Source organism: Anser anser (genome assembly GCF_964211835.1).
Source record: "Anser anser genome assembly, chromosome: 6".
Lineage (NCBI taxonomy): Eukaryota > Metazoa > Chordata > Aves > Anseriformes > Anatidae > Anser > Anser anser.
Window position 1 is genome coordinate 35339471 of NC_139726.1, and position 15569 is coordinate 35355039.

At 36.1% G+C, this 15569-nt stretch overlaps 2 protein-coding genes across 3 annotated transcripts in view; one reads left to right on the forward strand and one right to left on the reverse strand.

The window, feature by feature from the left end:
• Positions 1-7274, forward strand: part of FAM171B (family with sequence similarity 171 member B) — a 37681-nt gene extending 30407 nt beyond the window's left edge. For both annotated transcript variants that reach the window (XM_083842897.1, XM_083842898.1), the window contains exon 8: positions 1-7274. In XM_083842897.1, the coding sequence (XP_083699023.1) occupies positions 1-1333 (1333 nt within the window). In that variant the 3' untranslated portion in view covers positions 1334-7274.
• The window catches only part of ZSWIM2 (zinc finger SWIM-type containing 2), a 14976-nt gene continuing 1713 nt past the window's right edge, over positions 2307-15569 (reverse strand). The window contains 5 exon segments of the mRNA XM_083842919.1: positions 2307-7658; positions 9392-10011; positions 10013-10059; positions 13400-13478; positions 14272-14486. Coding sequence (XP_083699045.1) covers positions 7612-7658; positions 9392-10011; positions 10013-10059; positions 13400-13478; positions 14272-14486 — 1008 coding nt within the window. The 3' untranslated portion in view covers positions 2307-7611.

The window sequence follows — 15569 nt, forward strand, 5'->3', positions numbered from 1 at the left end:
GGACAAATGTGGTCGGACACAAAAGAAGGAAAAAAATACGAAGCTGGATGTTGTGAAAAAAGACCAGACAACGTCAACAACTCACATAAATCACGTCAATACAGCCAAGGGATCTTTAAAGTTAGAGGATAAGTCTCAGTTATATCCACCGAAGATCTCTTCATACAGTCCTCAAAGAAGGATATCCATAGACACAGAAGATGGAAAATCAAGAGACAACTTTAAAATCTACAACGAGGATGCTTCTTATCAGTCAGCCTGTCAAACTGGTCAGTCAATAAATTCAGAACATTCATTGGAGCCTAATGCTGGAATCAGACACTTACAGCAGCCAAAGCATAGCAACAGTGCTATTTCCCAAGTTCCTAGGGACATTCAAGACCAAAACAGGTATCTTACGCTGCAAGAGGAGATGTATGGGCTTTCCCATATCCCAGAACATCTAATGCATATTTACAATCAACCTATTGCTATTCTTCAAACTGCTGACCTTTTCCATTCCCCAGAACAATTGCATGCTGCTAAATCAGCAACTTTGCCAAGGAAAGGGCAGTTAGTATATAACCCCATGATGGAACCCGTGAATCGAGACGGTTACATGCAAACATTACCGAAAATGCCGGTGCACTCTCATCCACAGCCTTCTGTCTGCAGAGATGAAAAAAGCACATTAGATGGTGAACAGGGCTTACCTTCTCAAACGTCAAGCTGGGGCCGGTACACTAATAGTTTACTGGAATCCGTCTCTGTTCCTGGGACGTTGAATGAAGCAGTTGTAATGACTCCGTTTTCATCTGAACTTCAAGGCATCTCAGAACAAACATTACTGGAGCTCTCTAAAGGAAAGCCATCTCCGCACCCTCGAGCGTGGTTTGTGTCCCTGGATGGAAAGCCAATAGCTCAAGTGAGGCATTCCTTTATAGATCTGAAAAAGGGCAGAAAAACAGAGAGTAATGATACCAGTCTGGACTCTGGTGTGGACATGAACGAGCATCATCCTAGTAGGAAACTGGAGAGAGAAAAAACTTTCATAAAAAATATGCCACACTCAAAGATCCTTTACTTGGAAGATCTGGATCTGAGTAGCAGTGAAAGTGGGACCACTGTGTGCACTCCAGAGGACCAGGCTGTGAGGCACATTTTGGATGGTGGGAATGGGCCAGTCATGGAACAACACGATGAAGAAGGTCTAAGAAGAAAAACTGTGTCAGGAAGTCAGGAATCCAGTATCCCTTCACCTAAAAAAAGGGATAGACCACCTATCACCAAAAGAGATAGCAAAACAAATATTTGGAAGAAAAGAGAAGAGAGGCCACTTATTCCTATAAATTAGAACACAGTGTGCTTTGTGCTGTTGCTCTCCCTGCTGGTTGTTGACCTCTTGGCTGCTTGCGTAATTCTGCAGTGTTGGGTTTACAAGGGAAATGTTGTTTTCTAGTATCAAGAAAAGTTGTTTTTTTTTTAATGTACAGTTTGAGTTACTTCAACTGGGCAATTGATATTCAATATGAATTGATTACAGGAAAAGACAAATTAAAACTCTCCAGTTCCTAATTTTGATGGCAGTATAGGGAAGGCCCACATTTTAATTAGCCTGTCATTCTTGGACGCACCTCTCAGAATGCACAGCGAGAAATGTAGGCACATCTTTTGTTTTTTACTTGTTGCTAATGCATTGGCAGAGTGGTTGAAGCCATTCCTCAGCCTTGTTCCTAATAAATGTGACCATCTGTACAGTATTTTATATGTGAACTTTTCTAGGTATCTGTTGCTACTTTGTATGATGTACAACGCTTCATCATGTAGTCCCGTGACACCAGCACAAGAGCTCTGTTGGATTTATCACCAGAGCTCTATAGCATCACTGCCCTTTCTCTGTGTCCATCCATGTGCAAAAGGTTACCATTCCAAACAGCAGTGCCAGCAGGGAGACATGTACAAGCTGTGTGGCCACTTCAGTTCACGGTCTCTGCTGTCTTAAGATGTTGCCCATCTGTTTTAGTCCTTCTTGATACAAGCTGTGGATGTTGAAGATTGGCATCTGCTAGGAAGTGTCCACCTCAGCAGAAAAGGACTGGTTCTGTTAGCATTTGAAGCTGCTGATCCTAGTGGCTTGTTTTGGCTTCATTTATCAGTTAAAATCTCTTCTTTCCTACTGTTGAACCAGTTTTGCTCCAGAACTGTCTTGAATTCCTGCAGATATATGTTAAGAGTTCGGCCCATAATGAAAAAGGAAGTAAGTTTAGACAAGTTATGCCTTTGTAATAGTTCCCTTTAATGGGAAAGCTGTTGCTTTTTATTTTATGATTTAAAAAAAAAAAAAAAGAAAGATGATGATAATTGTAGGCTTATGTGCCTACATTCTGCTAGTCTGAGCTACTTTTGTCCCAGGTTGTGCATCGTAGAGGGGCTAAGCAGGCTTTCAAAAGTTGGGGTTTTTATGAGCATGAGAAGCAGACTTTAAAATTTGGTCTGTAATGCAATATAAATACTACTTATGACTCATCTTAGAGTTAAACGTACCAAAAGTCATGAATGCATGAAATGTAACTATGATATGTATAGAGGAAGGAAAAGGCCATTGGAATATTCTTTATTTTTATGTTCATCTTTGTCAAAGTGATAGTTTCAGCTTTGGCTAACAGAAAAGCATACACAACACCTCAATGTGCTTTGTATGGTGTATAGGATGTCTTTCCGTGGCTTTTAAGATGCTTCCCTGATGAAATAAGTTTCAGCATTTTGGCTTTGGCAGTTTGATAACAAATCATCCTAAAAAAGCTTTATAATAATATTTCCCGTAGTTTGTAGTCGTTTAGGTTCAATACTGAGACCCAAGCATACTATGCCTGTATGTAAATTGTGAGGTAAGGTGCACTGAGTTGTCTGTCTTGTAGTACTGATTCCCCTGCTAGTTATCTACTGTTGTTGAAGTACACCCTGATTTTTTTCGGTGCCTGTGCTTCAGGATTTCTTTCTACAGGAAAAATAGGGAGTGAAAGGTGGTGGTGCATATGAAGATCCATCCCAACCTTGCAGTCAGGATGTGGCAGCATGATGCTCAGACTCAGGAACTGTCCTGTGTGGCTGGACTTCTGGGAGCATTGACTCAGGAAACTGTGTTGTGAGCTATGTCTGTTCTTTTGGGATTGTTGGTTGTATGGTGTTGTTTGTAGAAGAACACATAGGGTAACCAGAATGTTAATAGCAGTACATTAGTCCAACCTTTTCTGGTGTCTGTGATTTTGTTTGGCCAGAAGACTTAGGTTTAATTATGCCATTCATCTACTTTAGATGTTAAGATTGCTTGCCATATTAGCATGCCTTTGGTACTTTCGCTAGGTAACTGTAATTCACCTTTCCTGTACCAAATGATTTTTTACAATACACATTTTTCTGTATTCAGTTTCACTGGATTTGGTGTATGACTAACTTCCTAGCCCAAAGTGGTGATATTCTCATCCTTTGCTTTGTTTACATACTTTTAGTTATCCATTATATATCTTCAGATCTATATTTTCATATAGATGCACACTTGATTTGAAAGCTTTGGCTTTCGAGGCTTAGTAATACTTTCCTTAGAGTTGCATCAGTGCTGATGAGTTCCTTTTCAAAGAGATAGCATCATATATTCTGTTGAAATTAACAGAAGGTCCCTGACAATGATTTCAAGTTGTTGAAATTCAAGTGAGATGTCTGTTAATTTTGTTCAGATCCGGTAAATTAAATATATAGCAGATTTTTTGTTGTTTTTAATGCTGTTTTTCATTGTAAGATATCAAGACCACCTAATTCCTTAAACTTACTTAAAACATCAAAAGATAAAGACTACAGTACGTGGCTTTATTCATGTGAGTTCAGAGGAATTAAATTTTGCACTCCAGCGTTCCTGTTCTGCATCAGAGTAGGTATCTGGGCACCAAAGAAAAAGGATTAGAAATGTTGAAAAGATCAACACAAGTATGTATGAGTACGAGATTTTAAAAGAACGGTACCAAAAGTTGTACTGATTTGGTGCAGGTTCTTGTCTGCTATGCCAGTGGGTCATGAGCGAAAAGTGGAGTTTGTTTTCAAACCATCAAGTCTAAATGAGCTTTTTGGTTGTCTAGATCTAGTCACAATTTTACGTTGGACATACAGGTAATGGACATACAGAATGGCCTCTTCAGAGACCGTGCGTAAGCGATGCACTTCAGCTTCTAGGCAGCAAAGCAACTCAGAGGTGAACACGTTCTTGAAAGAGTTTCTTGCTGCTAGACTTTTTGGTAGCAGGAAGCAAGACAAATTTCTTTCTGAAATAACGATCTATATATTCTCATCTTCAATAGAGATGATTTAGCTGTATGTAAATACATGTCCTTAGAGGCTGTAGAGTAGCCATAGCACCCCCATGTAGGACACCTTCTATTAACATCTTCGTTGTGGATTGCCATCTCTACTAGACTGTTGCCCTTCTCTTGCTAACGAGAGAATGAGCATTTATTTTAGTAGAGTATTCAAATTTTTCTCGGGAGTGCACGTTGCAGTTCTGATAATACCATTTCCAAGGCTGTTTTTAGCTGTTGCTTCTATCCATGCCAGGCAAGGACCAGCTAGCTATCTTTCCTTGCTTTGTAGATCCCACGTACCAACATTTATGTGTGTAACTTGCTGGCATTTATCACATAATGTTTTATGCTGCTGGTGACACTTTAGAAGACTTTTCCAAAGTCTAGTTTTATATGCAAAATAAACATATAACTTGTTTTCTGTGTCAGAATATGGGAAGCTAGTCTGTAGAGAGATATTATTCCCATAGCTGTATATGGGAAGGTAAGTGTGTGAAAATTGCTAATGCCCCTAAGCACACAATGACAGGGAGTTCTTCCTTGGCCCTATCATGAGCATTAAATCTTGGATTTTAAAAGCTGTATACTCTAAAATACTTAGAATTCTTCATATTTATATTCAGTATTTACAGAATATATTGTCTGAGTCTTCATGTTCCAGTTGTATGTTGGAATTTATGCACTAGAAACCTGTATTACCTCTTAGTGACTGGAATTCTTTTTTTCTCATCCTTTCTTCTTAAAAAAAAAAAAAAGTTTGACTACACTGTGTTCTAAAAATTTTAATTCCAGATACTGTACACGATATGCACATAGGTGGAAAAGACAAAACATTATCATGATTTTGAGATTCTTCTTGCAGATGGGTGTACCAGTTCCAGGTGTCACCTGTTTTCAATGAGGTGGTTAATGGAGTTAGCGAAGGCCTGCTTCTGCAGATTAATTCATGTGGCACAGATCAGTACTTTGATGTATAATAATGGAAGTGATCAGATGAAATAATGTATATGTGTGTTAGACTGGATATGTTCCCTAGAATAAGCTAATTGATAGTAATTTTCATATTGTTATCAAATGTCAGGTATTAAAAAGGGGGGGGGGGGGGGGGGGTTTAAAAATTCCATTAGTTTAACAGGAAAAATCTTCATAGTACTGTCAGAAAATTGTAAGTTTGATATCTTAAAAACCTGAAAGCACAACTGATTTGATGATTAGGGACATTATTTACCAATGCAGAGCTAGAGATGATGCACAAAAGATAATCTAGTATGCAGGAATGAAAATGTTTAGTGGTATGCTTTGTTTTTGAGCAGTAATTTGTACCAAAGAGGATGAAATGATTGGACAGCATTTGAAACTCTTGTCATTAGTTAAAATGCAAAACAGGTTAACAGTATTACTCATAACAGTGTACAAATTAAAATGCAGTAAACTACATCCGTTGCCTATTACTGCGTACGAAACATTGCATATTAGGAAAATCTGAAAGGAAGTTAGGCTGCTGAAGTGCCTTTGTCTTTCATCAGACTTATTTTATCAGTGGAACACCTGACTATCGGAAAAGCACAGGTATTTTTTTTTCTGTTAGCCAAAAAAAAAAACCAACCATGTAAACCAACTAATTCATACTTGCAATTCTGTAGCTTTTATAGTATTTTCAAAGGCAGATATAGTGTTTTTATGTTGGAATACTGACTCCTGCATGATGATGATGATTGTACACCGTCTCTTTTGTATTTTATGTTTGAAAAGAAATTAAAGTATATCTTTAGCAATCTGAATAGTAGTATCTTTTAAAAATCCACATATGGGATCCAATTCAACTTCGTAAGTTAAGAGTAAGCATCCTGAAGTTACTGGATTTACAGGTATGAGACTGGAATTTTAACTCCAGAAATGAAATTAATATAAGTTTATATGTACAAATTATTATTATAATAAAAATCCTTTTTTAGCTGCTAACCATTGTTGTCAGTAGAAGCAGAAACTATACCAACTTACATATTTAATTTTTGTTTTCTAGAACCAATTTGTATCTCATTTTGGGGCGTAACTTGCATTGTGTACATAACCCAAGCTTCTCTTTGTTTAAAATTTGGTGGAATTATACATATGCAAAACACAACGGTAGGCCTACAGAGTTAAAAATGAGCCTTCTTTTATAGAATTCTTACTAAATTGTGCCACACTTCTAATTGTGGGCAGGTACATTTCTGATAAAGAATTCATATGAAAGGTTGGTTAAGAGATTTTTAATTTGAGCTTTGTTTTCATTTAAAAGCAGTCTTTGTGTGTTATGTTTATTTAAAAGAAAAAAAGATGTCTTCACATTATTTTAAGACTGGTGGGCGAAAGCTGTATTTATAATTTTTAGCATTAGCACTCAGCTTAAAAATGATTTTACCAAATATAACTTTTTTTTTTTTCAGTCAGTTTAAGATTATCAAACATTTCTATATTTGCACCTCCCCAAAAGTGCAGTGGTACTTTTTTCTTCAATTTAACTGATTCCGTTCCTTTGAGGCACTCGTTGCACTTCAGTCCATGTTAGAACAGTACTGTTTTTACATCATCTTGCTACTGTGTAAAAAGACACTTTTTCGTGCACACCAGAGCATGGAGATCATAGACCATTACTGAGGTGCTGAAACGTAGGTGAGCTGATGACACTGGCCGTGGTCACCACCTTGCATGTTGGAGCCTTACAATCACCAGACACTTCATTACTGTGACAGTCTTTTTCAGAAACACTCGAGAGCAGGTACGGTTCATTTAAAACATTATTGATATTCAGCATCCAGGTTTTAAGTATTTCTACCTTTTTATATTTTGTCAGAGGTGTATTTTCATCTCTTACAGTATCAGTGTGTCTATTGCTAAAAATGTAACTAAGATTTGTAAAATGTCATAGTTTATGCAATATAATAAAATAGTTTTAAAAAGTCATCAGTCCCTTAACTTTTATTTGAATGTCTTTGAAATAATACATTGTCTAGGAATGTATTTGTCTCGTGTAACACTTCTTTTCTAAATACCACTAAAAGACTGCATTTCTCATCACCATAATTCTAATGATAAAAGACTTATTGTCCTTAAAAATTTACCAATTCTAATTCAGTCATATTCTCTGTCCCATTTCTAGTTAAGAAAGGCTTCTATATCCATGTTAAATCTGATTACTGTTCCTTGGTTAGTGCAAGTAAGATTACAGTGTAAATTGATTTTGCTTAATTGGAAAGAGGTATCCAGAGAACAAGAATATTATTTCAGGTTTTGCTCTTGCTCATAATCTTTCTTCTCCAGTCTTCCATTTAGATGTTTTCTGTGTATCTGAGGAAAAAATAAAAGATTTCTGCATGTCTGCACAATGCAGAAGACAGACATCAATTCCAACTACGAATAATCTCAAAGTAGATTATCTGAGTAGAATCCAGGTAGAAGAACAGTACGATTCTGTGATATAGAACAGCTTAAATGGAACTCCAGGGTATAATGTCCTGTTTTTAATTTTATCTACTGCTAGTATTTCTCAAGCCTTTCTCTTTTCTAAACTTCCCGAAAGCCATATTTCAATAGTTTAATCATTGTTCAGAAACCCTACAAGACTGCAGGCAAGCACTTTGCAAAGGTTCTCCTGCCACAAGGGACACTTACATGTGTTCTGTGATCATTTCTCTAATGCTCTGAGAAGCCACAGTCTTCTAGGAAATTCCTGGCATTCTTACTCTCACGGAATAATTTAGTTTGAACCTTCCTGAAAAGTTCTTTTGCTTTCTTTAAATTCATGGAAAATTCGCTAGGTATTTCAAAATGGGTGGAGTTTGCTTTCTCTTTACAGGAAAATAAAGAAATCTCATGAATTTTATTTCCAATTCAATAAAAGAACACTGTGTTTTCTGACATATTTCATTTCAGTGTGTAAACGAAATATCTGGGTCATCAGATAATCTGTAAGTGCAAATTATATAAAAAATGGACAGGAGGTTCAACTTGTTCTGTATCATCAAAAAAAAAGCCAAAAACACACAGAACTCAAACTGTACAGACTACTCATTTAAATATCAGTTAAAGTCTGTGTGAGTAGATGATACTGATGTATATTCTAAATAAGCTGCTATTGGTTTTGATTTCTGTTAAGAACAAGGAAATATAATTAGAAAAAGTCAAATCTCAAATCTGGACAAGCTTCCCAAAAAAAGTTAACTGTAATTAACTTAAACTTAGTATTTCTTATTCCATACGCGTTTATATTTAAACCTGAATGCCTGCAATATATGTAAATTTTCATTATGCTTATTGGGAACCTAGACCTTAAAGAAAACTGAAATTACTAAAATTAAAATTTATTATATTGCCATTTGGGAAATAATTGTTACACTTGGTAGTTCTTTGGCTTGGCCATCTATACACAGTTGAAAATAGCTGTGGTTCTTGTATGCTGTTTCAAGGCTTAGCTCCTCTTTTGAGGAATTAATCACCAGTAAGCGATAGCAGATCTTACAGAATGTACCTGACACTATAAATAGGTTCTTGTCTATCTTGCTTTTATTATTGCACACTGAAAACAGCAGATTTGATATGACTCTTTCAGCAATAATGTTAAAATCAGTCTGGCTTCATTTATTACACCTCTAAATAAGAAGTTTGATCTAATTGGTCTTTAAGAATATAAAAGCTCTCTGCATTTTACATTTCTTTTGAGTAATTTACTTATTGAAGTTTAAAAACTTGCCAATAAGAAACGGTGACAATTTTACAAGTATGTAGCTATTTTCTGAAACGTGTACACCAGCTAGATGAGTTCCTGTGTTTGAGATGATCTAATGCAAACATTTCTTGCAGTACTGAACAGCAGTGAGTTAGTTTTTGTAGTATCTACAGTTCATGCCATGGGATTATTCACTTATTAACTTGTATCTTGGTCTCTAAGAAATCCTGTGTATGGATTATAGAAGTAAAAATATAGCTGTGTTATTTAAAACAAGAAAATCGTGAGCTGGCACGCAGTGGAATTCCTTCCAATAATAAATCTGTTTTTGTTTGTTTAAAGTTAAGATGATTACCTTTAGGCAGTCGCCTTCTTAGGAGTCTCTGTTGGTGGCTGGTGTTTCCCATATCTTTACTGCCTTTTTCTGAAGAATGGCTTGTTGCACACAAATTGATTTCCAAATTCAGCTCCCTGGGGTATCTTTCATTTGTGGAATTATCAGAGTCATCTTTTCTAATAGGAAATGCTTTGCTTGTTTTGCTGCAGTCAAACCGATGTGGGATTCTGAAAGCATTATGAATGTCAGCCTTCCTAATGGTGCTGGACTTCGCAGAAAATGCTGCCTCGCAAGAGCTTAGAGAAATATCCTCACCGTGCCTAGAAAAATTGCATAGAGTTCTGCTGCTGTTATGATCAGAATCACCTAGATGGAGGTCGCTAAAACTTCTTAAATCCTTTTCAGTCTCTGGCACGCTGTTATTAGAAAGTTTTTTGAAGCTACTTTGAGAACTTCCTGACGTATGTTCAGATGATACTTGCTTGAGATAAAATTGACTTCCAGAGAGACACATTTCCGGTTTCCTTTGTTTTACAAGTTCTCTAACACTTGTATGAGAACCTGTTGGGAAGTTTTCCTGTTTGGCTGGTGTATCCTTCCAAGTCAGAGGATTGTATACAACATATTCATCAATGGGATGTGTTTTTTAGGTATAGTAGCCAACTGTCAATACATTCCCTGTGAAACTTAAAAGACAAAGGTCACCTCTTGCATAATATTTCTTAACTATATATGGGCTAATCAATGTAGCAGTGATTCTAAGAAGACTCTTCTTCAAGTGTTCTGAATGCAAACCAAGAGTAACTTCACTGAGTGCTACGCTGCTGATGTATAGAATGAATGCATTCTAAGTTTGGGGTGCTATCAGGCTAAAGGAAGCTAATGAAAAAATTACAGGCTGCTATAAACTGGGTATTTAGATCATGCTTCCTAAGGTGCTCCTACAATGAAGTTACTGTCAGAGAATAAGATTACACATGCTCATTAAAATGGGGAATCAGCAGTGACCCTTAGTAGCTTTCTCTTTGAGCTTAATTCCCCTTTTGACTGTGTTCCATGTTAAAGTCTGGGCTAAAGGGCAGTAGTAATTACTGGGACTGCAAGTTTGGATTTATATTATTCCTGTCAGGTTATCAATGAAAGAAAATACTTCTGATCAGGTAAACTAGAATGAGGTAAATCTGAAAAGGGCTATCTTCTGTGGGCTTGCTTAAGGCTGCTGGTACAAACTAACAAAGGTGAAATTAAAAGGCTGGCTGGGTCCTACATACTTCCAAATTACGTAGCTATGGATGACATCAGTGTCAACTGCACAGTCTGATGTGCTACAAGTTAACAGTTATGTGAAGATTTTGGTCTTTAATATTTAAGGCACTTGTTTTAACCTCTTGCCTTGTGATTACATGGTAGGAGTCTTACATACTGACCAGGATGAAAGCTCTTCAAACAGTCTACATTGAATACCTGGGGCAAGTAAATTACTATGTTTGCTAACTAAAATAACAGGTAAAGACTTCACAATGTTCTTTGGGTTACAAGTAGTCCTAAAACAAAACAAACAAACAAAAAAACAACACAGTGAATTAAGAAAAATAGCAACTAAAGATGAATACTTCAGAACGATAAATTGGCTTTGACAAAGGCTTCTCTGTAATAATACCTCTAATAATTAGATAGTCTAACCAGTCTGCTAAACCAGAGCTGCTGTGCAAGTCATTCCAGTGATGTTGATCTGAGTATGACAGTCATGAACAGACACTTGGATCTCTCAGGACACCAACTAGTATGTTCACTTAGCCTGAGCAGTTGCATAATGTAAGCTATTGGATTTCATGCAATAATTTCTACATCAATTTTCCCGAACAAAAGCTATGAGTTATGAGCTTTTGAAATCCAAGCTCAGAATTCATAATGCAAATATTCTCATGCAAAACTACCTTTGGCTTGAAATTGTGGTATCAGACTAAACTTAATCCTGTAGTCTGCTTTAGTAATAATTGGTGGTTCTAGTTTTGAATTAGAAGTAAATAATGTCTGAATGAGTATCTCAATAGGTAGTCCTTTTAAGTAGCTTTAACTTTTATATTTTTGATAAAAGCATAAGATAAGGATAAGAACATGATCATCTTCTAAGATGTGACACTTGTTATATGGTATAGAACTACTACTACCTGGAACAGTTGTTTATAATACAGGGGTACAGAAATATCAGAATATCAGAAATGATTTCTTTGGGTAGTACTGGGTCATTTCTGAGATGATCCTAGAATTATCAAATTTTTAAAATGTTAATCTTCTATGCATGCATTACCTACATCAGTTTGTGCTGTTTTTCTGATAAGAATCCTTGTATGTTGAGGTAACAGAGATGATCAAAAGATTTTGTTTCTCTGTATCATCTGTTTTGTTTCTGTATGATAAAGCTGTCAGCTGAATTTTGTTCATTGCATTTGTTATCCCAATTTGTTGAGTGAAAAATTGATGGTACTTTAAAAAATACTATTAAGCAAGGGATATTTTCACTTTGAAAATGTATTTTTTTTAGTATTGTGCTGTGATTTTTCTAAGCTACATGGGGAGAATCACTTCATTTGCCAGATATATATAATTTTAACTATGCTAAGGCAACTTGTTGCTTCATTAGAAGTATTAGAAGAATATGTTCTCACTAAAATACATTTATTGCTAAAATTGTATATTTTATTGTATATTGTATATAATTGTATATTATATTGTATATTTTATTGTATAGTATTTAAAATTGCTTCAGATACTGTTAAAGAAAATGTTATTGAATGTTTCGTGGTTGTCGTACTAGATAGTAGAGAAAAGGACAAGTTCTTAGACTTCTAAAGATAAAATAGCTTTTCTTTAGAATTATTTGCTGAGTTAAAGCTTTTAGATATTGCTCCTTGGGCTGATAATTCTGAAAGCTGTTCAGGAGCTCTCCATTTCTTATTTCTCCTCTGTAACATGCAAAAGGATTGAGATAAATTGAACTCAAGATGTAAACACTTATAAGCAACGCAAAGAACGGCAGAGAACAAGTTGTACAACAAATATGTTCCCTAACTATTTTTGGTGTGGCAAATAAAATTAGCTGTCTTAAGTGAAACCTCTTACTCAGACCTTTGCCAAAGGCTGGAACAGAAAAGATTTACTTCAGCTAGAACTTGGAGACATTCTCAATGTTTGTCTTTTGTGAATGGCAAACCTGAAGAGCTGATTTTTCTGGAAATCCTAAGACAAAGTGGCAGCAAAATTAACTTTTAAGGCATGACTATATCCAATTATGGTTGTTCTGGTAATATGATCACTAATTTTTCACTGCTCTGATGCTACATAGCTGCTTCTTCTATACCCCAAATTCACTATCTGTAGAACTACATATATACGTTTTCACTGATAGCTATTTTTGTGGGCTTTGTACTCTTGTTCTATTCCTGGACTCTGAGCAACTATCTTGTCAGCATGTTTTCTCCAAATAAGTGCTGCAAACTGCCACCAGCCTGTAATTGTCTCAGGTATGCCTCTTACAGAAGGTAACTGGTGTTCCGGGTAGTACAACTGAGGATTTAATAAGGTATAGTTAAATTTAATTAGGGAGAACTCTAGTGCTGATTCATTGTGCTTCTGCCCTGGACAAACAGAGCTCAAAGCCCTTCCAAAATCTATTCATTTAATGTTGGTTCCTTTGGCTCTTTTTTTTTTTTTGCATTACTTTGCCAGCTGGAAGGGGTTATTTAACTAGAGGAAACAGAAAGGTGGTTGAGTGAGCTAGGATGCATTTGCAGCTGCCTATATGAGGGTGCCATTATGCAACATACACAGGCAGAGGGCAACTAAGCTCATAGCTTAAGGTGGTGTTTTGTTTTTTTTCTTAGTTCAGTATCTTTCTGTAGCCACTTCGCTTGTAGGAAAGTAAGTTTAATTTAATGCAGTGTCTGCATGATTTGCATAAGAGGAAATGAAATCAATTAATATAAAGGTCAGCATAGGATACAACAAAGAAAACCTGTTTGATACCTGTCTAAAAAGAAAAATGTGGAGAATGGCAGAAACCAATGAAACATTCATGGCATAGGTGATAGCACATCCAGTGCACCTAAAAGGAAAAAAAAGAAAACCACATCAACAGAACAAGGAGTTAGAATAGCAAACAGTCAATGCATTGATAAAGTAGTAGGTAAATTTATGATTCGGAAAAGGACAATCCCAAATACATACAGCACTGTTTGGAGATGGGCTCTCTACACTGTAGATGAAGTCACTTCTTTATAATAAAGACAGAGGAATAAGCAGTGAGCTAAGAGAGATACTCAAAGACACAACACTGTCAAAATCTGGATTTAAAAATACATACTTGTAGCACTTGCCCACAATTGGAAATACTCTGCAGTTACTGCAAGGGATTCCAAGGTGCCTATCCAGTCTTGCTTTCTCTGTTGCAGTCACAAGCTGATTAGAGTTTCTAAATTCTTCTAGTATGAGCTCTAGAGGTGCAAATTTTTCCCTGCAGAGTGGGCACTTCACTACAGAATCTTTCTCGGTTTCATCTTGGTGGTCAGCCCAAATTTTCATGCATTTTACGTGTACATTGTTACCACAGCTGTATCTACAGAAAACAAACAGCTATTTCTGTAATCTTTTATAAACGTGTAAGAAAAATCACATAGCAATACTAAGCAGTCTTCCTTTTCTCTTCCTCATTCTCTACCACATTCTTTAGCCACAGTTCAACTCCTATGATTGCTAAATTTTTAAGATTGGAAAAGGGCTACAGTAACAGTCAGATATTCTTACTTGTGTATTGATGGTAGCAGTATTAGCAGGTCTTGTAACACCAATTCTGTAATTAGATATATATAGCAAGACAAAGAACAAATTGTGTACTTAACCTGCAGTAAGTGATGGGAAGCATTTTCTTTAGTAACTCCTCCTGACAAATGGGACAAACATCCTTTTCGTCAATTTCTTTCTGATGAATGCATCTGTCATTCTCTTCATGTGGTGTTTGTGAGAGGAGTTTGTTTTGCATTTTGTGTTGGTTTCTGATGCAATCGCTCAAGTATCTCCTCAATTTCTCTTTCAAGAAGACCCAACTTAGAAGCATCTAGCAAAAGTAAACACAGTTTTAGCTTTTCTGACAGAACTCTCTACTTAGCTCACTTTTAATAGTTTTCCATCTATAAAATGCAGTGAGGACCTTCTCTGTGGGGGCTGAAACATATTGTATATATTACAAAATGATCTAAATTGTTTTTTTTACAGCTTCTACAGAAAATGTTTACAATATTGTCTATGCAATTTTATTCAAGAGGCTTATCTCAACAAAATGCTGACATTTCAGTAAAACACTGAAGGGCTCTCTCCTTGAAGTTTCCTTATTTTTGCGAGGGGGAAGTGATACAAGGTAAGGCATTCCTCTGCAAACAGACAGTTTGGGCAAATTACTCTGTTCTCTGAAACACAGTCTGGATATAGTTCTGATACCACATGCCACTATAATTCCACAGCCAGAAACTAGGTATGAAGTTTTCTGTGAGTTAAGATGAAATCCAACTGTCTACTGAAATTATGTTGCCTATACAAAGCCTCAGAGTAAATCTTCTAAAAAATATAGTTCAGATAGAAACAAGCCAGTTTCTATGTATGAAATGGTTGATTTCATATGTATATTTTTCTTCCCTTTTTTTTTTTTTGAATGTATCTTTTGTAATAGTGGCCATTCTTTAAGGTTGGTTTGTATTTAGCTGCTTTGTTATGGTTACTACTTGAGAAAAGATCTTTCCACCAATTATTTTGTGGGATATTGAAGTTACTGGAGTTTCTCAAGTCCTAGAAAAGGAAGTCTAATAAAGTACTTGAGAATCTGCTTCTTAACATACAGTTTATACTGTCTGTATTGGAAAGCTTTGTGGTTTGGGTGAAAGTGATAAATATCAAAACGAGTAAAGGATTACAAAATCTTTTTGACGTTTACAGCATGCACGCTGCAAATACTACAGTTTAGATGCTGCAAAAGTAGAAATGGTGTAGTAACCTAGAGAAGTTATTACAGCTATTTTGGTATAAAAGATGAGCTGTACTTCTGTAGCTAATTTCAGACTAGGGGAAGCACCAAGTATGTCAGTGGCTGCTCTCTAAGAGTGTCTTGAGAACACTCGGTTTAACTCGGATGAACTTCGGTACAAGG